This window comes from Lolium rigidum, chromosome 2 (assembly GCF_022539505.1).
Source record: "Lolium rigidum isolate FL_2022 chromosome 2, APGP_CSIRO_Lrig_0.1, whole genome shotgun sequence".
In the NCBI taxonomy this organism is placed as follows: domain Eukaryota; kingdom Viridiplantae; phylum Streptophyta; class Magnoliopsida; order Poales; family Poaceae; genus Lolium; species Lolium rigidum.
In genome coordinates this window covers 246,346,292-246,371,669 of record NC_061509.1, presented here as the reverse complement: position 1 = coordinate 246,371,669, position 25,378 = coordinate 246,346,292, and the positions used below count along the sequence as shown (strand labels likewise).

At 45.2% G+C, this 25,378-nt stretch overlaps 1 protein-coding gene across 1 annotated transcript; it reads right to left on the bottom strand.

Moving 5' to 3' along the window:
- Window positions 1–3,099: 3,099 nt before the first annotated feature.
- On the bottom strand, window positions 3,100–5,692 carry LOC124688466 (lysM domain-containing GPI-anchored protein LYP6-like). Its single transcript, XM_047222144.1, has 5 exons — window positions 5,026–5,692; window positions 4,242–4,359; window positions 3,986–4,147; window positions 3,871–3,902; window positions 3,100–3,384 (listed from the first exon to the last, which is right to left on the bottom strand). The coding sequence occupies exons 1-5, from the start codon at window positions 5,690–5,692 to the stop codon at window positions 3,101–3,103; spliced, it is 1,263 nt and encodes a 420-aa protein (XP_047078100.1). The 3' UTR covers window position 3,100.
- Between the last annotated feature and the right edge of the window lie 19,686 nt (window positions 5,693–25,378).

The following is a 25,378-nucleotide window of genomic DNA, read 5'->3' as shown; positions in this document are numbered from 1 at the left end:
TGGTGAACTAAAATTGGCTTTATGCAAATAAACTAGAGCTTAGCACCCCTTAATAAAATTGCTAGCACTTACACTAGTATTAGTTTGCGAGTACTTAAAGTACTCACGGCTTTATCCATGGCTATTCAAATGGCCAGAGTATGAAGATGAACAGAACTACCAAGGAGATGACCAGCAGGACGCCTACGACAACTAGGAGTCTTCCGACGTCAAGCGTTGGCCTGTGGACTAGAGAGTCCATTTATCTTTACGCTTCCGCTATGAACTTATGTTTGTTCGTTGATCAATAGATCAACTATTTTTGTAATATGGATCATGTGATTCAAGTTGTAAGACAATATGGTTTGTAATGAATGATGACTGTGATACTTAACTATTATGCCTCGCAACAACAATATTCCTGGGATTGCGATGAATGACATAATAGGCATCTGGACTTAAAAATCCGGGTGTTGACATGGCCCCCACACCACAGGCCGGCACGGCCTGGAGGTGGGGGCGTGCCGCCCTATGGTGTGGGCGCCTCGGCGGCCCCCCGACGCTCTCCTTCGGGCAACATAACCCTTTCGACCTAAAAACACCAAGGGGTTCGACCATATTTCCAGAAGACGTCCAGAACTCCGCCGCCATCGCGAAACTCCATCTCGGGACCAGAAACTCCGTTCTGGCACTCCGCCGGGACGGGGAATTGGAGGGGATCATCACCGCCATCACCACCGACGCCTCTCCATCAACCATCCATGACTCCCCCATCCATGTGTGAGTAATTCCCCCGCTGTAGGCTGAAGGGGATGGTAGGGATTGGATGATATTGATCATGTAATAGTCATAAGATTGTTAGGGCATAGTGCCTAGTATCCGTAGTTGGTACTTTTATGATATTGTTGCAACTTGTTATGCTTAATGCTTGTCACTAGGGCCCGAGTGCCATGATCTCAGATCTGAACATGTTATTGACTCATGAAGATATTCATTGTTTTATGATCTTACCTGCAAGTTGTATACACATATTGCTGTCCGGAACCCAAGGCCCCAAAGTGGCAGAAATTGGAACAACCGGAGGGGAAGGCGGTGATGTGAGGATCACATGTGTTCACGGAGTGTTAATGCTTTGCTCCGGTACTCTATTAAAAGGAGTACCTTAATTTCCAGTAGTTTCCTAGAGGCCCGGCTGCCACCGGCTGGTAGGACAAAAGATGTTGTGCAAGTTTCTCATTGCGAGGACGTACGACTATATACGGAACACATGCCTATGGATTGATTAGTACTTGGATACCGTTTTATTATTATCTGCAAATGCCCAACCTTGATTGTTACATGAATTCTCTCATCCATGCAACGCCCGTTCATCCATCCCTGTGCCTATAGTATTTTAATCCTGTTGTTTACTAAAATCACTACTGCTGTCTTTGTTACACTGCCGCTGTTATTTCACTACTCCTACTGCTATAAAACTGTTGCTACTGATAAACTCTTGCGAGCAAGTCTGTTTCCAGTGCAGCTGAATTGACAACTCCGCTGTTAAGGCTTACAAATATTCTTTGGCTCCCCTTGTGTCGAATCAATAAATTGGGTTTTACTTCCCTCGAAGACTGTTGCGATCCCCTATACTTGTGGGTCATCAGCCCCCCCCCCCCCACCCCCCAAAGCTAAATTCTTCGGTTGGCTTCTCACCCAAAATCGCATTTGGACCGCCAACCGTCTACAAAAATGAGGGTGGCCAAATTGCGGCCTATGCCCTCTTTGCAAGCAAACCATGGAGACTGCCACCCACCTCTTCATTCATTGTAGATTCTCCACCTGGCTTTGGGAAAAGGTCGCCGAATGGTTGCATAACTCCGACATTCAACCGGGGGGTTGGGCGGGACTCTCCAGTGAGCTTTGGTGGCGCAACATGACGAACTCTCAAATGCCCAACCGCAAAGCCATCTTCTCGCTTGCTCTTCTAGTCACTTGGGAGCTATGGACCGAGCGTAACGCAAGGGTTTTCAACAACAAGCATGCCACCGTCGCCGTTATCTTAGAAAAAAACTAAGAAAGAAGCCCGCTTGTGGGTTATCGCGGGTGCTAAGCACTTGGGCAAAATCATGCCGGGAGAGTAGTCCCATTTATTTTTTGTTGTACTTGTTCGGACTATCTTGTCAAAACTCTTCTCCTTAATTAATTAATCGAATGGGGCAAAGCTTTTGCCCCCGTTTAAAAAAAACGCTCTTAAAATGCGAGATGTTTGGAGATGGCATTTCACTCCTATGTTCCTGTGGACAAATTGGTTGGGTTGTTCACTGTTCTTTTGTCCGGCCTAATTCGGCCATGCAAATGTGGAGGCCACAATTTGACACACCAGCCACCCATTACATCGGTATACTTGCACTTGAATCATGAAAATGTGCTCAGCTGAAAGCTCCATGCTAAAGCATTCACCGGATCTGCTGGGCAGGTGGTGGAGGATTTATTTGGTCCAGAAGAAAAGGTGCAGACAAACCGTCAAAGAGAAGAAGAAGAAGAATAAAAGAGAGAGCAAGAAAGCAAAATAGCAAACACACAAATGACTCTCGTCTCAAATTGCTTTGTAGTGGCACAATCAGTACATACACTTGGGGCTCTCTTTTCTGAAGCCGGAGAAGATGGCATCAGGAAAAGAACCACACCCATGCGTGGCTGCTCAATCTAGAAACAGCTGTAATCTTGATGAGGGATCATCAGTCTGCACTTCATTGGTAGTAGTACAAGTGAAGTACATATATACCTCCTTCTTGAGTGTTGGTCGGCCAATCAATAAAGCGCTCTTCTTTCTTTATTGAAAGAAAACATCATTCGGTGGTCAGTGCAAATGTTGCAAAGATATCTTCTTAGATGCTGCTTGCATCCAGCAGCTGGGCGATCTCATGAAATAAAGTTCCAAGGGATGATGCCCCTAGAAAGAACGAGGAGCTACAAAACCATTTTTTTTTTATTTCGAGAATGGAGCTGCAAAAACATGGCTAATATGATACTCTCCACTTGCCTGCCCAAAATGAAGCTACTACTACCAGTTTTTAGTTACAACTTACAACAGATAAACATAACACAGATCAAAAACTAATAGTTGACATGGTGCAATTCACATATGGAAGTGGAGAAACAGACACAAAATGAACCAGGATAGGATTTTCCGCGGTTTGCTCGTCATAAGTGGTGCCTCTGAGACGCTTCCAGCGGGGCCATCCGCTGGAGACATTCTGGGGAGTGTGAAGGACCCTCCTTGCACCGACGAACTCGGCGGGGGTTCCGGCATTTCGCCGCCTGCTTCTGCAGGTGCTGGTGCAGATAGCGGAGGGATAGACGTCGAGTAGTCACGGTTCACTATTGTTGGTGGGTCTGTGAGTAGAGGGACTTGATGTGGCCCTGCGTGGAACGAACTGTCAGAAACAAAACTTTTTTACCCAGAACAGCAGGACTAGGCTGATCAAATGAACTGAACTATAATCATAAGTTATCATAAAACATCAAAGAATGTGCATTTTTCAAGGTGTTTAAGTTTAAAGATCTTGTCAGACGTGTTGTTTACTAATCTAAACTTTGTTCGGAGTTTGTGAGATTTTACTGATATTCAGTCAGAAAGTGTGATGTCGGTTACTACAACAATGCATCTGCATGTAAACAAGGGTTAGTGCCGCAGAATTTGTGAATTGTGAGGGTATGTTGATGAAACAGATATATTCAGGTGGTGCAGTTTGCGCATCGCAAAGTTTTGTGGCAATTGCATGGAGTGTTCTTGTTCAGAGTGAAAAATGCCTAGTTTGTAGTGCAGAGTCTACAAGGACGGAACGGAATGCTGTCACAGCCCTGGGTCTGAACCTACAGAGAAAAGATTACAGCAACAGCAGTTACCTGGGCATTTCGGTTGAAGGCCAGTGTTTAGCCTGCAAAGGGAAAGTAAGATTTTAAAAACGTGATACTAGAAAACTGGGATACACTGAAAAGCATTGGGCAACATGGTGCTTACAAAGTTTTAATGGTTCCGTTTACAAAACCTCCATAGCTGCAAGAAGAAACGTTGCAGCCTGCACTCGTGGCGTGGGTGCTCGCATTGCCAAGCAACACATTGCTGTTACTACACTGCGTGCTTGGGCATGATCCTGACAATGAAGCTGGTGTGCAATACAAGCTGGTGCAGAACAGAAGAGAGGAATTATACTCCGTAAAACAATTGAGCGGTAATGCTGCATTGTGTAACAGAGAAGGTATAAGCTGAATTTTACTTGAGATTTCCTGGCCCACAACTACACTGCACACAGTTGCCAGCAGTAAGCGCATAGGTTCCATTTGCCACAAGCAATCCATGGTCTGAAGCAGACTTTGGGAATGAGGATGCGCATGCTAGAAACAAAAATATACAGCAACCATCATCAGAAATATATTAGGCAAATGCTGATGTTCAGAAAAGAGCAAGAAGATTTCAAATCTGCAATGGAGCCAGAGAATTATCAATCACAAAAGTAAAGCAGACAAAAACAGAGATCCACCATGAAGAATTGAGTACTCTGCATAATGATTTGTTCGTCATTGACAGTTTAAACCTCAAAGATGATTGTTAAGGAATAGATGAACTATCCATCATACTGAACAATGTGCAAGTTAGCTATGCTGTCTTGCTAATTGAGACTTCGCTTCAAAACAAAACGCAAAGCTGCTTGATATAAAAACAATAAGAATTGTCACCAAAGTTACTATTCGGGGCCTGGCGAAGGCCTGGATCAATCATGTGGTAAGTACATCTGAAGAAGTTGTGCAATGGATGACAGTATCGTATATTGAAGTACTAAATCCAAACCTGAATGCATGCCTTTGCGAAAGCAATGATGGGAACTGAAATTACCATCTACTAAAACCCCTATTCTACTGTATGTGTCCGACAATGCCATCATCAGAGAACATTCCGTGGGTCCAGGACTATCATATTTAGAAAACTGAGCTAATCTGATACTAGACAATGCAGTAACCGAGATCACTAACACGTGGAAGAAAAAGATCATCCTTATAAACCTGGCAATGGGATGGCGAGGATGTCTCCCGGCGCGGCGACGGGGCTGCCCATGGCGTTGACGTTCATGACATCCGTGACGGTGGTCTCATAGCTAGCTGCAATGGCGGGCACGGTGTCCCCGACCTGCACGACGTAGGAGAGGTACACCGCAGGGAGGTTGCTGTCGGAGGAGTTGAAGCAGACGCAGGGGAGCGGCACGACGAGCGGCTGACCCGCGTCGAGCGGCGCGTCCGGGTCGGCGTCGGCGAGGCCGTTGGCGCCGCGGATCTGATCGGCGGAGGCGAGCCCCGCGAAGACGACGTCGGCGAGCGTGGCGAGCGTGTCGGCGGGGCGCGCCGCGTAGCGGACGGCGACGGACTTGCGGACGCCGTCGGCGCAGGCGCAGCGTGCGGGCACGCGGAGGAGGAGGCCCGCGGGCAGGATGCGGTGCGCGGCGCCCGGGGCGGCGAAGTCGAGCGCGTTGGCGGCGAGGAGCGCGGAGGGGTCGGTGGCGAAGAGCGCGGCCACCTCGGAGACCTTCATGTCGGCGTAGAGCGTGTAGCCCAGGAGCGCCGGGCAGGAGTCGGAGCCCGAGCACGGCTCGATCGTCGTCTTCGCGTCCGACGGCGACGGCGTCACGATCGCGGCGAGCATCAGGGCCGCTGCCACGAAGCGGGACAGTTCCATCGTTCCCGAGAGATGCTAGCTAGCTTGGTGCTTCGCCAGGCCGTGGAGCTAGCTGGAGACTGAAGTGAAGTGTGCAGCGCGTAGTATGTGTAAGCTGTGAGCTGCGCAGGAGCGTGGAGTAACCAATGGGGGGCTGGCCTAGTTGTCTGTGGGCGAAACGGGGCGCTGATGCGTCGGTGCTTGGGTCGGTAATGGCGGGAGAGCTTGTTTGCTTTTGGTAGCTCGTCATCGGAATCTGTGCCAAAACCATGGAGGAGGAAAAGGTCCCAGAGAGTCGGCCGGAAGGGCTTTCCCGTGGCCACCACTCGGTTGCTTTGCGGTTTGGGTAAATGACCGGTGGGACTACAATGTGTATCGGACCCACGTGTCAGGGAGATCTGACGGTTGCTTCCGTTCCCTTTTTTCAAAAAAAAAAGTAACGTGTAGAGACGGTGGTGGTCCCCCGGCGGCAATAGTGCCATAGTTTTTGGCGATGGGGCCTTCATTTCTGAGAAACGTAGTATGGACTCTTGCTAACCAAGGAAATCAGAGTGACGACTGTGGGCTGCCATGGGGACATTCAGTTCTCTCAAGAAAGGCCCCAACGGTGGTAATAATTGGCTAGTGTTTTTTTTTTTGCAAAAATTCGCCGAACTATTAAAAATCATCAACAGTGGTACAAAATATCTTAAAAGTAAAAATTACAAATATATCATTGGACCACGTAGCGATGACTACAAACACTAGCGCGAGTCGAAGGTGCGCCGCCGTCCTTGCCCGGGCAATACTTGTCGTGGTAGAGCTTGTTGTAGCAGACATACGGGAATTCGTCGTGCTAAGGCCCCAAAGGACCAGCACACCAGAGCGGCAATCATCGCCAATGATGACATCCGTAGATCGGAAGAGACTGACCTGAAACCATACCAACGAACACGAAAAACGACCAGGTCCCTAGAGATCTGCCGGACACACGATTACACATGCCCTCCGACGGTTCTAAATGCACCACCGGAGCGAGGATAGGGCGGGGATGACCTTATTCTGACTTTAAGATGTCGTCGCCGCCACAGCACCCCATAGAAGACACAGAAAAACCTAGAATAAGACACGGGAACCCTCCTGCCAATGAGAGGCGGGGATCTGCCCTACCTCCAAGGCCTGAGAGGCCATCGGAGGCGAGCATACTAGTGTGGTAGATCTCCCTCCTTTTCGCTTTTTCCTCCGTACCTGTTCGGCCCCAAACTAATAATTGGCTAGTCTGACCTCACCAAAAGGCCTCTCTAACTCAAGTAGTATGAGAAAGGTGGTTAGCTAATTTTCATGCTTCTGTTTGATGTGGTTAGCTAATTGATAGTCAAGTCCTTTCCCAAGTTATACTTGCGCTTGAGGTTTAGTCAAAGTTAAACTTTGTAAAGTTTGATCATGTATATATGAAAATAATAGTATCTATAATATCAAGTGAATATAAAATATGAAACTATACTTTGTGAAGATTGTAATGACATTGTTAATATTAGAGTTGTGAATATTTTTTTAATGTATTTGTTCAAACTTTAAAAAAATTAACCGTCACTAAACTCAGAGCCAAGGTTAAGGGAGTATATTCGAGTGGAGACATTGACTATTCCAGAATTGATGATCAAAACACGTTCAAGCTTCTTTAATAATGGCACTAGCCACCCGCGACTATCAACACTTTTTTTGACTGTCCCCAAACAATAACAAGGCAAGAACAAATTGCAAAAAATACATTACATCAGCCTTTCTTATGTGACGAGTTGGTCATGGACTTCATGACCGGGAGGCAATGCACATTCCTCCCAACAATACGAACAACACTATTTTCCGCCACCGCTCATTCCCAATATTTTGCTCTAAACTAGCACATGTAGAAGGTTGCTTTTGTTGCTTCTCTCGCTTTGGAAATCAACCAGGGAAACCCTTGCCCAGGTGTGATTTTCTAACCATATGTGAGATTGAAATGTGCACCTTACCAGCTGTATCTACCTTTTCGAGGTTGTCATAGTTATATATAGGCGAAAAATAACCAAAAGAATAAAACATATGTTTTGAAGGGGGGGTAGGTGAGCATAATTGCATAAATATGATCTTCTCACAACAATAATACGTGATTCAATGAGACACACATGGTGTTAATCGAAGAAAAAGATGTTCTTCTATACTTTCATGGTACTCCCTCTCTCACAGTTTATTAGGCGTGTGTACCCCTAGGTCGCAAATTTGATTAAGTTATCATTAGTTATATGTTATAAAAATTATATCATTAAAAAAATTAGATGTTCTATTTTCTAATGATATTTTTTGCATTATATAATTTAAATTATATATGTCAAATTAGCAATCTATGGTTACGTGGAAGACTAGTAAACTGAGACGGAGGGAGTACTATCATTAAGTTATCAATTATTAATAGTCAAGTGCTAGATACCTTTTTAGCGGGCTTGCTTTCTGTTGATATTTCTTGTCTAATAACTAAAAACACTTTCTAATAACTAAAACATTTTTTCAAAAGGAGGGCAACAACTGGTCTCAACAACAATTGGTGTGATGCACACAATCGGACATTATTGCAAGTAGTAGTTTGCTACAACCGGCTCCCAAGAGAAAGCAGAAAACCCTAGTAAGATTACAACGAGCATACACATTACTATTCCTATTATTAGGCCACCAACATATCAGTTGAAGCTACTCGAAGAAACCATCTCTCGATAGCTGCACTCAAAGTCCATTGGTAGCCCGCTCCTCGGCACACTGAACTAAATACTACAGGTCTAATGGGTAAATCTCTGATTAATTAAGAATGAAAATGGAAACTCATTTTTTTATTAAAAACAATATCATTGTGGCAATTCCAAACATTCAAACATAAAGAACAAACTCCTATCTAGATTTGTACTTTAAGATTTTTCTTAAACCTCCCAACCAATTTCTGAGCATATTGAAACATTAGTACGGCGTAGAAGATTCCACAATATATATGCTAACTGAGAAGAAAACAGAAAATGGTGTACCGTTGAAAGAACATTTCCCGCCCTTTTGGGTTTTGTGTGTTTGACGTCAACACTATGTATATATTTATGTGTGTCTATGTAGACAGGTACAAGCCATCAAAAGTTGATGGATCGATGTATTGGTTTTGCTGTTCGAATGTTCCGCAGGTTTTCCGGATCCGGCGGAAGTTCCGGCCAAGCTCGGCGGAAGTTCCGGCCTGTCTTTTTCAGCGAGTTGCTTCTCAGCGCGAGTCCGGACTCGGTGTTCTCTTTAGGGGCGGAAGTTCCGGTGGAAATGGCCGGAAGTTCCGGCCAGCGGAAGTTCCGCCCAACTTCCGGCAAGTTCCGGAATTGCGAGTTTGTGGCTCGAGTATGTCTCCGTAAGGTTTTTGCCAATTTCCGGAACTTGGCCGGAACTTGGCCGGAACTTCCGTCCACCGGAAGTTCCGCCCAAGTTCCGCCCCTTCATGTGCTTTGCAGGTTTTTTACAGGGCGGAAGTTCCGGCCCGAGTGGCCGGTACTTCGGTGGAAGCCGGAACTTCCGGCCATCCTGGCCGGAACTTCCGGTGTTAGTGGTTTTCGTCCCCAACGGTCGGATCTGAAAGCTCCTCCCATATAAATAGCTTTCTCCTCCAAAGGGACAAGTTGCTCAATCATTGCAAGAAAAATCTGCCAAGCTTCACCACCATTAGAGCCACCTCAAGAACACAAGATTTGCAAGATCTCCTTCCTCCCCCAACCAAAGCTCTTGATCTTTGGGGATTCGAAGGAGAAGACACCGATCTACATCCTCACCGAAGCGTTCTTCATTTCCCCCTCTCTTGTTTGAGGGATCTCATGCTAGTGTTCCTATTTGGTTCCCTAGTTGATTTGTTGTTGATGTATTGTTGTTGATTGTTGTATTGTTACAGATTTGGGAGCCTCCAATTTGGTTGTGGATGTGTGCCCCAAGAACTTTGTAAAGGCCCGGTTTCCGCCTCGAGGAAATCCCTTAGTGGAAGTGGGCTAGGCCTTCGTGGTGTTGCTCACAGGAGATCTGAGTGAAGCCTTCGTGGCTGTTGGTTTGGCTTGCGTAGCAACCACACTCCTCCAAACGTAGACGTACCTTCTTGCAAAGGAAGGGAACTACGGGAATCATCTCCGTGTCATCGCGTGCTACACTCTCGGTTACCTCTATCCCACTCTATCTCCTATTGCGTAGCTATACCTTGCTTAGTTGATATCCTTGTCATATAGGTAAATTCACATAGTTGCATATCTAGAGAATTTACCTTTCATGTCAAGCCTAAATTGAAAAAGAACTAAAAATTGGTTAGCACCTATTCACCCCCCCTCTAGGTGCGGCATACGATCCTTTCAATTGGTATCAGAGCCTCGGCTCTTATTTCGGGCTTAACCGCCTAAGAGTATGCCGGACGAGGTGCCCTCGGTAGGGGCCGCCCAGACGGTCTCCGTGGAAGACTTCAATTCATTGAAGTCCTCCATGGAAGCCCAAATGGAAAGCATGAAAAAGATGATTGCCGAGCTATTGGCTCCGGCCCTACCCAAGGCACCTAGTGTAGAGGTAAAAGACACGGGTGCGTTAGATGATGGAGAGGCTTCGGACTTACCCTCATCTACCAAACCCGTGGAAGGTGACAACTTAAACACTATCAAAGCTACAAGTGCATCTCCCAAGGGAACTAGTGAAAGTGAGAGCTACAATCGAGTACCTCCACCTTTCCAATCACTCGATATACCGGTTCCCATGCCTCATTTGAACATTAGGGGTGACCCACCTAAGTTTTCCGTTGATAATTTCGATACTTGGCAATTTGAGTTCCGCTCTCATGTTTGTAGTGCCTCAAATGAACTATGGAGAATCATCATGGAGGGCTTCAAGCCATACAACCCCGACAAGTTGACTAGAAGAGAAGTCGTTGATAGTCAACTCAACAACACCGCCCTTCACATGATTCAAACTAGTGTGGGGACTCCGGAATTGCATCGGGTCCGGGACTTCACCACCGCCAAGGAAGCTTGGGACGGCTTGGCCGCTAGTTGCATTGGAAGTGAGAGCACAAGGAGGAACAAGTATAATGCTCTTAAGAATAAAGCCGAAGGATTCTTGAGGCTACCGGATGAAGATCATGAACTCATGTATGGAAGACTTCTCACCGTTGCCAATGCCTTCCGGCTTATTGGTGCCACCCACATCAATGACTCTTGGATCAAGGAGAAGTACATTGAATGCATGATGCCATTTGTTCCCATTGATGTCAAGACTCTTGTGGGAAGGGAATGCTATTCCTCTCTTACTTCTCAACAAGTCGTGCACGAGATGCAAGCTCTCAAGGTGCTTGAAGAAACCTCTCATGATTCTCGCAATCGTGCTCTTGGAATGGCAAAAGGTTCCAATCTTGCCTTGGTGGTCAACTCCGGTGAAGAAGTGATTCCTCAAGAATCTTATAGGGCATCTTGGAGTATGTCCTATCCGGAAGATTTGCAATGCCACTACCATGATCACATGGCCTTCCATGCAAAATCCTTTTGGGTTGATCCCTCCAAGGCCAAGGAAGACAACATCAAGAGGAACAACAAAAGTGGTTTCACTAGCTTTGGTCCAAAGACAAGATCTTGCTACAATTGTGATGACAAGCGCCACTTCATTGCCGAATGCCCCTATGAAAATAGAGAGCTTCACAATGGAAGGCTCATTCCCAAGGATAAGAGCAAGGACACCAAGGGCAAGTATTCAAAAGCCCCCAACAAGAAGTTCTACAACAACAAGACCAAGAAGGGCAAGAGGCCCTCAAGAGTTGTGCTAGTTACAAGGGAAGAATACTCTTCCGATGAAGTTGAAAGTTCTAGTGGTGATGAAGATGAAGAAAGCTCAAAGGAATTGGCCGCCATTGCCACCACCAACATACCCTCTTCATCCCTCTTTGAATCTCCCAATGAGAACCCTCCTATCAAGAATGCACATTGCTTCATGGCAAGGTCCTCCTTGGACACATCTATCGTGCTATCAACTCAAGAAGAGTATACCTCCGGAGATGATGATGTTGATGATGAAGAAGATGCATCTTCCAATGGATTGGTTGCTCTTGCCTCCCTCTCCACTAACTCTTCATCACCAAGTGAATCCCCCAATGAGGTCATCCTTGTGGAGGAAGAAAGTTGCCTCATGGCTAAATCCTCCGAGGTATCATCTCCTAACCCCTCTATGCCTAACATATCTAGTGAACTAGGGGTTGATGATGCTAGTCTAAAAGTGAAACAAGAAATGCTAGATTTTGATGATTTCATTCTCAACCTACAAGGTAACACTAAAAAGCATGTTTCAAACCTCATGATTCGTTTAGCTCAACAAAGTGCTATGCTTGAGAAAAAGGGTCAAATAGAGAGAGAAGACTCTCTCGAAATCCATGCTCTTAAAAATGCTCTTGAGGAATGTCAAGAAACCATATCTTCTCTTGAAGAGAGGTTAGAAAATATTGAAGAGCCTCAAGATAAAATTAATAAGCTCACTAAAGCTAGGGATCTTGCTAGGGCTAAGAATAAAGTGTTTACAAAGGAAAAGGCCCAATTTGGGGTTGATCATGAGAAACTTGTGAAGGATCTAGATGAACTAGACAAAGCTCACAAAGCTTTGAAGAGTGAATACACTCTCCTATCCAAGTCGTTTGAGCAACTTCAAATTAGGCTTGCTTCATATGATGTGCCTAGTTCCTCTACTCCTCTATGTGATCATGCAAACATTGTTGAGGAAAATGCTAGGTTGAAGGATGAACTTGCTAAGGCCTCCTCTCCCCAAAGTAAACTTTCTTTGGATGATCTTTTGAGTAAGCAAAGATCAAACAATGGGAAGGAGGGCATTGGTTTTAATGCCAAGGCAAAGAAGGCAAACAAGCAAAAGGCCAAGCCCGCACAAGAAAAGAAGAAAGTCGTCACTAATGGTGAAGCCTCCAAGGGCAAAACCATGAATGATGATGATGCGGGAATTGCTAACCCTCACTATGTTTTATTTAAAGATTATTATGGTGATGTTTATGCTAAATATGTTGGCCCATATGATGGTTATGTTGCTTGGTCTATTTGGGTCCCAAAGACCCTTGTTGCTAACAAAAGAGGACCCATTGCAAAATGGGTACCTAAATCCAAGAATTGATCTCATGTAGGACTATGCCGCCGGAGGTTCAAAATGGGTACTTGATAGTGGATGTACAAGTCTTATGACCGGCGGCAAGAACCTCGTCAAGGAGTTGAGGCCTAACATTAATGATATCACCGTCTCCTTTGGCGATAATTCTACATCCGAGGTATTGGGTTTTGGCAAGGTTGTGGTTGCACACAACATTACTCTTGTGGATGTCATGCTTGTCAAAACCCTTGGTTACAATTTGCTTTCCGTTTCCGCCCTTGGCAAGATGGGTTTCGCCGTCTTTATTGATAATGATATTGTGGTCCTCTTGTGGAGCAAGACTCTAAAAGTCGCATTCGTTGGGTATCGCGAACACAACTTGTATGTGGTGGACTTTTCGGGGGCCACCACGTCAAGTGCGATGTGCCTATTCGGAAAGGCGGACGTGGGTTGGTTGTGGCATCGCCGCCTAGCCCATGTCAACATGAGAACTTTGCAAAGTCTTCACAAGGGGAACCATATTGTGGGACTAATGGAAAATGTGTCTTTTGCCAAAGATCGTGTTTGTAGGGCTTGTGTTGAAGGCAAAATGCATGACTCTCCGCATCCAAGCAAGACCATTATCTCTTCCAAGAGGATCTTGGAGCTCCTTCATGTGGATCTCTTTGGTCCCGTTTCTCATGCAAGTCTTGGTGCGAAGAAACATTGCTTGGTGATTGTCGATGACTACTCAAGATACACTTGGGTCTACTTTCTCAAGACGAAAGATGAGACTCAACAAATATTCATTGACTTTGCTACCGAGGTGCAACGCCAACACAACCTCCTCATTATGGCAATAAGAAGTGACAACGGCTCCGAGTTCAAGAACTACACACTCAATGATTTTCTTAGTGATGAGGGGATTCGTCATCAATATTCCGCTGCTTACACCCCTCAACAAAATGGTGTTGCGGAGAGGAAGAACCGGACTCTTATGGATATGGCAAGGTCTATGATGGCGGAGTATAAATCCCGCTATAACTTTTGGGCCGAAGCCATCTCCACCGCTTGTCACTCCTCCAACCGGCTCTATCTCCGCAAGGGCTTGAACAAGACTCCATATGAAATACTCACCGGGAACAAGCCTAATATCTCATACTTCAAGGTGTTCGGGTGTAAGTGTTTCTACAAAATCAAAGGAGTTCGTTTATCTAAATTCGCTCCTAAAGCTTTGGAGGGTATATTTGTTGGTTACGGTGCCGAATCTCACACTTATAGAATCTTTGATGTATCCTCCGGGATTATCATTGAATCTTGTAGTGTGAAGTTCGAAGAAAATGATGGCTCCCAAGTGGGGCAAGTTGATGTTTGTGCAGGTGATGAAATACCTCAAGATGCCATAGTAAGAATGGGTGTGGGATTTTTCCGCCCCATTGAGGGACACGGTGTGGCGTCTCGGGAAGAACTATGCTCTACCACGGTGGAGCCCTCATCTTCTCAACATCAACAAACCTTACCTAGTGAAGCAAATGATGCACCAACCCAAGAACAAGAACAAGACTCTCCCTCTTATGTGCAAGATCAAGGACAAGATCAAGGTCAAGATCAACCTATCACTCACAATGCCTCCAATGAGGAACCAATCAACTCTTGCCCTTCTCCGAACATTGTTCAAGATCAAGCACATGAGATTGAGCAACCCCAAGCAATTGAGGAAGCTCAAGTTCAAGGTCAAGACGGGGACCCAAATGATCAAGTTGATCAAGTGACACCTCCAAGGCCTAGAAAGACCAAGGAGGAGATCGAGGCCCGTCGTCTAGCAAGAAGAGATAGGAACCTCGAGCTACGTGGACACACTCATGACAAGGTTCTTGGTGATGTTAGGGCAAAGGTTTCCACAAGAAGGCAATTGGCGAACTTTAGCCATCATCATGCTTATATCTCCTTAGTGGAACCCAAGAAAGTATTTGAAGCCCTTGAAGATTCGGATTGGTTGGAAGCTATGCATGAAGAACTCAACAACTTCAAGCGCAACAAAGTGTGGACTTTAGTAAAGAAGCCAAAGGAGTGCCGCAATGTTATAGGCACTAAATGGATTTTCAAGAACAAGCAAGATGAGTTTGGAAATGTTGTGAGGAACAAGGCAAGATTGGTGGCTCAAGGGTTCTCTCAAGTTGAGGGTATTGACTTTGGAGAAACCTATGCTCCCGTGGCTCGCCTTGAGTCCATTCGTATCCTTCTTGCTTATGCATCGCATCATAACTTTAAATTACAACAAATGGATGTGAAAAGTGCTTTTCTTAATGGTCCTTTGCATGAAGAGGTTTATGTTAAGCAACCCCCGGGGTTCGAGGATCTCAACTTTCCTAACCATGTCTACAAGCTTGATAAAGCACTTTATGGTCTCAAACAAGCTCCTAGAGCTTGGTACGAGCACCTTAAGGAATTGTTGGTAGACCGTGGGTTTGATGTTGGGCTAATCGACCCCACTCTTTTTACTAAGAGGGTCAATGGGGAGCTTTTCGTTTGCCAATTATATGTTGATGATATTATATTTGGATCTACTAACAAAGCTTTCAATGATGAATTTTCAAAGCTTATGACCGATAGGTTTGAGATGTCTATGATGGGAGAGATGAAGTTCTTCCTTGGTTTTGAGATCAAGCAATTGAGGGAAGGAACCTTCATCAACCAAGCAAAATATCTCCAAGACATGCTCAAGAGGTTCAAGATGACCGAGATGAAGGGTGTGGCCACTCCTATGGTTACCAAATGTCATCTTGCACTAGATCCCAATGGTAAAGAGGTGGATCAAAAGGTATATCGCTCCATGATTGGATCCTTGCTTTACCTTTGTGCATCTAGACCGGACATAGTGTTGAGTGTTGGTGTGTGTGCAAGGTATCAAGCTTCTCCTAAAGAGAGCCACATGATGGCTCTCAAAAGAATCTTTCGATATTTGGTTGATACCCCAAGATATGGTATTTGGTACCCCAAAGGCTCAAGTTTTATTCTCAATGGTTATACCGATGCGGATTGGGCGGGTGATAAGGATGATAGGAAATCAACTTCCGGGGCTTGCCAATTCCTTGGTAGGTCCTTGGTGTGTTGGTCTTCTAAGAAGCAAAATTGTATATCTCTCTCCACCGCCGAAGCCGAATATGTTGCCGCCGCAAGTGGATGCACTCAATTGTTATGGATGAGGCAAACTTTAAAGGAATACGGTGTCATTTGTGACAAAGTGCCTCTATTATGTGACAACGAAAGTGCCATCAAGATTGCCTATAATCCGGTGCAACATTCAAGAACGAAGCATATTGAGATCCGGAATCATTTCATTAGGGATCATGTTGCCCGGGGTGATATTGAGCTTATCTATGTTCCTACCAAAGATCAACTTGCCGATATATTCACGAAGCCTCTTGATGAAGCAAGGTTCTCTTATTTGAGGAATGAGCTAAATATCATTGATTCAAGGAGTATAGCTTGACCATCTTGCAAACACACTTTCGTCTCAAAACTTTATTTGGTTTAGATGTGGGCATGGAAATAGGGGGAGTGCGGTTTAAATTATTGAGCTATCCCTCCCCCCATAATGCCAACATTAAGAAATCATTCTCTTTATATCATATGTTGATATGTGAGCTTCAATGATGAGTAGTGGCTTGGACCCAAGATATATCTTCGCGGTGCCATGCCACAACACTCATATATGGTGGTCTAGGCCACCACCCTCTTCTTTGTGAAGAGTTGGAGTTGTTTGGATATTCATTGGATTTTATTGACATCTCCTTGTTTATGGGAAATCACTCATCTTTGGCCTTCATTTGATTTATTTGCAAAAATGAGTGATCATGTACCATCTCACAGTTTGGCGTATCTGTCCTAAGCCTATCTCATCTAAGACATATCTTTCACCCTCTCCTTGTGCACCTTGTTCGTGTCAAAATTCTGTTTTTGGGCACAGTTTCTTGTTCCACCGGAAGTTCCGGTCACTTCGGCCGGTACTTCCGGCTGGTATTTTCTTCGCCAGCTTCACTCTGTTCGTGTCCTGGAAAAGTGGTTCCTGCGTGACCGGAAGTTCCGGCTCCAACGAGCGGAACTTCCGGCCTTAAGTGGCAACTATATAAAGGGGCCGAACGGGTGAGCAGTTCATTCTTCCCCACTTTTCCCCTTTCCAAGATCTGTTTGGTGGTTCTCCTCCCCTTGGCCGGCTGCTGCTCCTCCGGCCGGATCTCCCTCCTCCGGCGCTCCCCGTCGGATCGTCTCCGTGGATCGGCATCCTCTCCCTCTTCTCCTCCATGGCTCCCCCCGGTTTGTGCCCTCTCCCTCTCTACGTGTGGGTAGACCTCACTAGATGAAATATAGGGCATACTCTAGGCAAAGCTTTGGTTGAAATCCTCTAGATGTCTTTCCTCTACTAGATCGTGTGTAGGATGTCATGGTAATGCAAACTAGTTAGCCATTGCCTCAGATCTGGTGGGAAACAGTAGCTGTTTTCGAACAGCCGGAAGTTCCGGGCCTTCAAGCCGGAACTTCCGCCCGGGGCGGAACTTCCGCCGGTTCCCACCGGAACTTCCGGCCTGGAGAATTTTTCTGCTATTACCTGAAATCCTGTGCATGCTCTAGTGTTTGGCCTCCTTGCTTATGTGCACTCATTCATCACTCCTATCATGTTGATTTCGTTATCAGGTGGTTCCAAGAAGAGAGGCAAGGATCATGTGGATGAGGTTGAGGAAGAGTTTGAGCAAATCCGACCATCCAAGCTCACCGCTCGCCAGCAAGCTGCTCAGAGGCACAAGTCACCGGCTGTTCGTGGGAAGAACATACACATATCCGTGAAGGGAATGCAATACAATGAGTACAAGGAGATTCGTGACTTGAACCCTTACCTCACCCCTCGGAGCAATAGGGTTGGGGATAAGCGGTTCCACAACAAGACCCAAGAGGAGATATTCTATGAGATCTACATTCCATTCAAGAAGGGAGTAGCCCCCAACATGCTATTGACACCGGGAAGATGGCCGCTAACAAGTACTTTGAAGAAGCCTATGCCATGTGTGGAGAGTTTGGGCTCTATCCCATTATGGAGCTCAACAAGGACTATGATGTTGGGCTTATTCAACAATTCTATGCCACCGTTCACTTTGAGCAAGATGAAGCAAGAACATTTAGGTGGATGTCTCATGAGAGGCTCCTTGAGTCTAACTTGGCAAAGTTTGGAACCGCCCTTGGATATCCTCGCTTCCCGGGCGTTGATGCAAATGGTTGGAGATGCCATGATAGCCAATGGGCTCAAACAAGGGAAGTCTTGGCGCACCTCTACATCCCCGGGTGGGGTATAGCGGGCAAGAGTGCGGATCTTCTCCCTACTTGGGATATTATGCTTAGAGTCTACCGGGAAACCATTGGACCAAAGGGTGGCAACCTTGATGAGATACATCTTTATGAAGTGGATCTAATGGCAAACTCTTTTGCTAAGAAGGGCACCGGTGAGAAGCTTGATGTGATGGACTACATCTACCATGAGATGTGGTCATGTGTGTATGGAGAAGAAGCTTCCCGCCTTTGCTCCGTACATTATGAAGCTCATTGAGGACACTTGGATGGAGACGTACAATGCTAGACTTGTTCAATCCATTCCACTCTCTCTCACATCCCATGAAGTGAAGACTTTGAGGGCCAAGCGCCACAATTCTGCTCTTGAAGAGGTTGACCCCATGGATGAGAAGCCACCAAGTTGGGCTTCCAAGCTAGCACGCCGCATGAGACAGATTTTTTGCCTCACCTCTGCAGTCAACCACCGTCAGTATCAGCAGCATGCAGAAGCCAAGAAGTCTCGGGTTCGTCAGAAGAGCATCATGAGGGCACTTGCGGTGGACGTGTCTCCTCCCGGATCCGAGGAGAGCATCACTCCGGAGGCGGAATGGATATCTCAGCATGGCATGCCTCTTCCCCCAGATGGTCTTGAGATCGAGTCTCCTCCACACACTCCTCCCTACCCCGGCGCTACATCGAACCTCCCTCCCGGCTGGGCTAACGCCGACCCTTGGGGCGCGTAGTTTCTCTTTTTTCCTTTTTGGTGCTTTGGTGCCAAAGGGGGAGAATGAGACCGTTTAGGTTTCTCTTCGGTGGGTATTTGCATGGGGGAGTCACAAGCTCGTGTTGACTTTGGTTTTTATTGCTTGTGATTCTATTTATCGTGTTATGGTGTCGAACTATGTCTTAGCTATTTGGTTTGTAAACTCTATCCAGGTGCTTGGAACCTTATTTGTGTATGGTAAACTCCGTATGTGAGTCTTCCTTGGTTATCTATGTGTGCATGATCTTACTATGTATATGCTTATCACTATGTTGTATTGCTAACCCTTGGAAGACGGATGCAAGATATAGGGGGAGCTTCTTATGTACCATTGCTCATATCTAGGGGGAGCTCCTCTATATCTCTCACATCGTTGTTTACATTGACTATTCCTTGCAAATACTTGTGTTGTCATCAAACACCAAAAAGGGGGAGATTGAAAGAACATTTCCCGCCCTTTTGGGTTTTGTGTGTTTGACGTCAACACTATGTATATATTTATGTGTGTCTATGTAGACAGGTACAAGCCATCAAAAGTTGATGGATCGATGTATTGGTTTTGCTGTTCTGAATGTTCTGCAGGTTTTCTGGATCTGGCGGAAGTTCCGGCCAAGCCTGGCGGAAGTTCCGGCCTGTCTTTTTTCAGCAGTTGCTTCTCAGCGCAGTCTGGACTCAGTGTTCTCTTTAGGGGCGGAAGTTCCGGTGGAAATGGCCGGAAGTTCCGGCCAGCGGAAGTTCCGCCCAACTTCCGGGCAAGTTCCGGAATTGCGAGTTTGTGGCTCAGTATGTCTCTGTAAGGTTTTTGCCAATTTCCGGAACTTGGCCGGAACTTGGCCGGAACTTCCGTCCACCGGAAGTTCCGCCCAAGTTCCGCCCCTTCATGTGCTTTGCAGGTTTTTTTACAGGGGCGGAAGTTCCGGCCCGAGTGGCCGGTACTTCCGGTGGAAGCCGGAACTTCCGGCCATCCTGGCCGGAACTTCCGGTGTTAGTGGTTTTCGTCCCCAACGGTCAGATCTGAAAGCTCCTCCCATATAAATAGCTTTCTCCTCCAAAGGGACAAGTTGCTCAATCATTGCAAGAAAAATCTGCCAAGCTTCACCACCATTAGAGCCACCTCAAGAACACAAGATTTGCAAGATCTCCTTCCTCCCCCAACCAAAGCTCTTGATCTTTGGGGATTCGAAGGAGAAGACACCGATCTACATCCTCACCGAAGCGTTCTTCATTTCCCCCTCTCTTGTTTGAGGGATCTCATGCTAGTGTTCCTATTTGGTTCCCTAGTTGATTTGTTGTTGATGTATTGTTGTTGATTGTTGTATTGTTACAGATTTGGGAGCCTCCAATTTGGTTGTGGATGTGTGCCCCAAGAACTTTGTAAAGGCCCGGTTTCCGCCTCGAGGAAATCCCTTAGTGGAAGTGGGCTAGGCCTTCGTGGCGTTGCTCACAGGAGATCTGAGTGAAGCCTTCGTGGCTGTTGGTTTGGCTTGCGTAGCAACCACACTCCTCCAAACGTAGACGTACCTTCTTGCAAAGGAAGGGAACTACGGGAATCATCTCCGTGTCATCGCGTGCTACACTCTCGGTTACCTCTATCCCACTCTATCTCCTATTGCGTAGCTATACCTTGCTTAGTTGATATCCTTGTCATATAGGTAAATTCACATAGTTGCATATCTAGAGAATTTACCTTTCATGTCAAGCCTAAATTGAAAAAGAACTAAAAATTGGTTAGCACCTATTCACCCCCCCCCCTCTAGGTGCGGCATACGATCCTTTCAACCGTGTCATCTCTAAATATTTCCTACAGAAAATGGTGTACCACGGCAACATAGGTGAGCTGTGTGGCCTAAAAGATGCTAAGCATTGTTGGCTGTACCGCTAGCCACCTTACCCGCCATCCACGCCACATGTTGTTGCCAACGACATGGTTAACCCTCCTCTGAGGTCCCCTCTCCCCAGTCGGGGAACCAAGAGATGACCATTGCAGCCGCCACCCACAAACACTTGGTTTATCTAAAAGTAAACGAAGTGTTATGACGGTGTATAATTGCAACTGCCTATACATAGGAGAAAGAATTACGAGTTCATTGTGAATATATTAGATCACAATCTCGGAAATAAATAGATCGCATTGGCCAATCACTGATGTAGTACAATCAATAAAGAACTAAACATTTTAGTAAAATGACAGATAAGATATGATGAACGGTGCTGATGAGACCACCTATATATTACTGTGAACAATTATTTTTTCTACAACAAGTAGGAAGTAATGAGCTAGGTACCAGGTTGAAGCTCCCTGCACATGTAAGGAATTAAGCCATCATAATAATTTGTATTATTTGCGGTACATACGTTCAGTTTATATTGGATGGAAATGATGGATATATTGCAGTATTATTTAAATTGGTGTGTTTATATTGGACGGAAACGATGGATATGTTGCAGTATTATTTAAGTTGGTAGGAGGGTAAATTGGTCATTTAGGGATGAACTCTCCGGAGAAACCTTACTAGGTAAAGATTTCTTAACCATCATAAGATCCTTCTAAAAAGGAGTGCTTGCTGGTATTGAAAAGTTCCACGATAATATTTTAGCGTAATGACCCTAACCAGCACAAATGTTGGTGCCGCTTTGTTTTTCCGATATACTTGGAAGTACAGTTTTTTTGTGAACGGAGGACTCATCTGTTCCTTTTTCCTTTCTGTCTTGCTTCTCTGCTTTGACCAAAATTAACTACAACGCAATAAATGTGGTACAATATCGTAGTAAACTGTCACATGGCACACATTTTGGACTAGTTATCCCGGCCAAATCCATGAAGCTGCTCCCTCTAGTGATAATCCTTTAAAATCAGCTAAAATTCTCTCCATTCTAAGAGTAGTGTGGATGAAGCGGCACCTAGAAGCATGTGTTCGCAAAATAACTAGTTCAACCTATAAAGGGCATAACTCATGTTGAGCATGAATTTTGCTTGTCTATGTCTTCCGATGAATAAAAAAGAGCAAATTAATCGAAGTACCCTTATTAGGTAACATATATTTTATATTTGGTAGATTTTAGGTTCTGTATGAAAAACTTCGATTCTATTTGCCTTACATGTTTACGAAAGTGAAGTATATATGTATGCTACTGAAGTTCGGAAGAGCTAAATGAAGCTGTTGTGGAATTAATAACTTCCCAACTCGTGGAAATCTTCCGTGCATCATGAGCTGAGTCGCGGATACAATTAGATCTGTCGAGACACTGGTGGAAAAAGGGCCTTTGGTCGCGGTTCGCACCTGCCATTAGTCGCGGTTGCGCAACCGCGACCAAATGAGCGCGATTAAAGGCCCCCCCTTTAGTCGCGGTTGCTTAAGAACCGCGACTAAAGGCCCGTCCACGTGGGCGCCAGGCGGCCGTCGGGGCGGAGGACCTTTAGTCGCGGTTCTTCTGGCCAACCGCGACTAAAGGCCGCCGCATGTTTAGGGTTTTAGGCCCCCTAAACCTGCCCCCCTAAACATGTTTTCTGTTTAATTTGTATTGTTTTATTTCTTTTGTGCTTTATTGTAATTTTGAAGGAGTTTCACATATTCTACGGTACTACATACATGCATATGAATGTACAATTTCAAACAAATTTGAAATTAGAACAAAAAAGAATTCAAGAGGAATATACAATATATATTCAATACCATCGGATGATCATATACAAGTTTGAACAAGTTTCCATACATAATTTAATGCATGTATAGTTCTACGTCCTCGTAATGGTGTTCTCCTTTAGGATCGAGGACTTCCCTCGTGAACCATCCAGCTAGTTCCTCTTGAAGTGGTCGGAAGCGAGCTTCTGGAATAAGCATCATCCGGAGGTTATTCCTTTGAGCATTGGTATCACTCGGAACGCGCTCAGAGGTGTATCTCCGGATCATCTCACAGACAGAGTATCCACATAGATTGGTCCCCGGTGACTGAATATCGCCACCATTCTTAGCCTTTGACCGCATGGAATGTAGCTCTTTTTTGAATTCACCGACCTTTTGATCTGAGAACCGTCTCCAAACCCTACGAGGCAAATAAAATTAAATGAACAAGAGAGTTATTATTTAAATACTTGAAGCTTAATTAGGAAATGAACGAAATAGGCCGATCGATATAGAGCGCAAATGAATGAAAACAATTACTTTTGCATCATTTTTCTCATGTCGGCCCAAAGCGCCGGATCCATATTCAGAGAGTCGTGGACGAGACATTCTGATTTGTCAACTTTAATTACTAGCGCAGAATCCAGTGGAACCTGCGGACACGATACATGCACAGTACGTCATGCATAACTCATCGATTAGCCGGCCACATACCATGCATGGAGTAAACAAAAGAGAATGTGCTCAAGACATAAACACTCACCCAAAATGGTAAGGAAATAGAATATCACTTTTGAGTTCCTGCTTTGTAAGAAACTGCCTGATAACCCACAAGTATAGGGGATCGCGGCATCTTCGAGGGAAGTAAAACCCAAATTTATTGATTCGACACAAGGGGAGGTAAAGAATACTTATAAGCCTTAACAACTGAGTTGTCAATTCAGCTGCACCTGGAAAAGCACTAGTAACAGGGGTGATGTGAAAGTAGCTGTGATATGAGAGCAATAGTAACAATAACACAACAGTAGTAATAGTAACACAGGAGCAATGGCACCAGAAGATAGTTGATACTACTTCCAATGACATATAGAACGAGTATATAATGATGAGATATGGACCGGGGTTCCCAGCGATCTACACTAGTGGTAACTCTCCAATAACAAGTGACAAGTGTTGGGTGAACAAATTAGAGTTGGGCAATTGATAGGATTGATAAAGCATTAAGAAAGAACATCAATTCATTAATCATGTAGGCATGTTTTCCATATATAGTCGTACGTGCTCGCAATGAGAAACTTGCACAACATCTTTTGTCCTACCAGCCGGTGGCAGCCAGGCCTCAAGGGAATCTACTGGATATTAAGGTACTCCTTTTAATAGAGTACCGGAGCAAAGCATTAACACTTGGTGAAAACATGTGTCCCTCACATCACTGCCATCCCCTCCGATTGTCCCGATTCTTGTCTTTCGGGGCCTTTGGTTCCGGACAGTGACATGTGCATACAACTTGTAGATACAATCTAAGCAATACATATAGAGCTTAAATCTAAGATCATGCCACTCGGGCCCTAGTGACAAGCATTAAGCATAACAAGATTGCAGCAACAATAACTTCACAAACTTTATAGATAGACTAATCATAATGTATCATCCATCGGATCCCAACAAACACAACACCGATTACATCCGATGGATCTCAATCATGTAAGGCAGCTCATGAGATCATTGTATTGAAGTACATGGAGGAGAGTATACCAACTAGCTATTGCTAGAACCCGTAGTCCATGGGGGAACTACTCACGGAGCATGATGGAGGCGATGGCGTCGATGGAGATGGCTTCCGGGGGCACTTCCCCGTCCCGGCAGGTGCCGGAACAGAGACTTCGTCCCCCGAATTGGAGTTTCGCGATGGCGGCGGCGCCCCGGAGTCTTTTCCGGAGTTTCGTCAATTGGTACTGCGTTTTTAGGTCGAAAGGGGTTATATAGGCGAAGAGGCGGCGCAGGAGGGTCGACAGGGTGGCCTCCCCATAGGGGGGCGCGGCCAGGGTGTGGCCCGCGCGGCCCACCCGTGTGGTGGCCCCCTGGCTCTCCTCCGACTCTCCTTCGGTGTTCTGGATGCTTCCGGGAAAAATAGGATGTTTGGCGTTGATTTCGTCCAATTCCGAGAATATTGCCCGAACAGCCTTTCTGGAACCAAAAACAGCAGAAAACAGGAACTGGCACTCGTGGCATCTTGTTAATAGGTTAGTTCCGGAAAACGCATAAAAACATTATAAAGTGCAAGCAAAACATGTAAGTATTGTCATAAAACAAGCATGGAACATCGGAAATTATGGATACGTTGGAGACGTATCAGCATCCCCAAGCTTAGTTCCTACTCGTCCTCGAGTAGGTAAACGATAAAAAGAATAATTTCTGTAGTGACATGCTACTTACATAACCTTGATCATACTATTACAAAGCATATGAAATGAATGAAGTGACTCAAGGCAATGATCTATAGTTGCTAACAAATAGATAACATATAGCAAAACTTTTCATGAAGAGTACTTTCAAGACAAGTATCAAAAGTCTTGCACAAGAGTTAACTCATAAAGCAATAAATTCAAAATAAAGGCATCAAAGCAACACAAAGGAAGATATAAGTTTTAGCTGTTGCTTTCAACTTTCAACATGCATATCTCATGGATATTGTCAACACAAAGTAATATGATGAATGCAAATATACAAGTATGTAAGAATCAATGCACAGTTAACACAAGTGTTTGCTTCTAAGATGGAAGGAAGTAGGTAAACTGACTCAACATAAAGTAAAAGAAAGGCCCTTCGCAGAGGGAAGCATCGATTGCTATATTTGTGCTAGAGCTTTGGTTTTGAAAACATAAA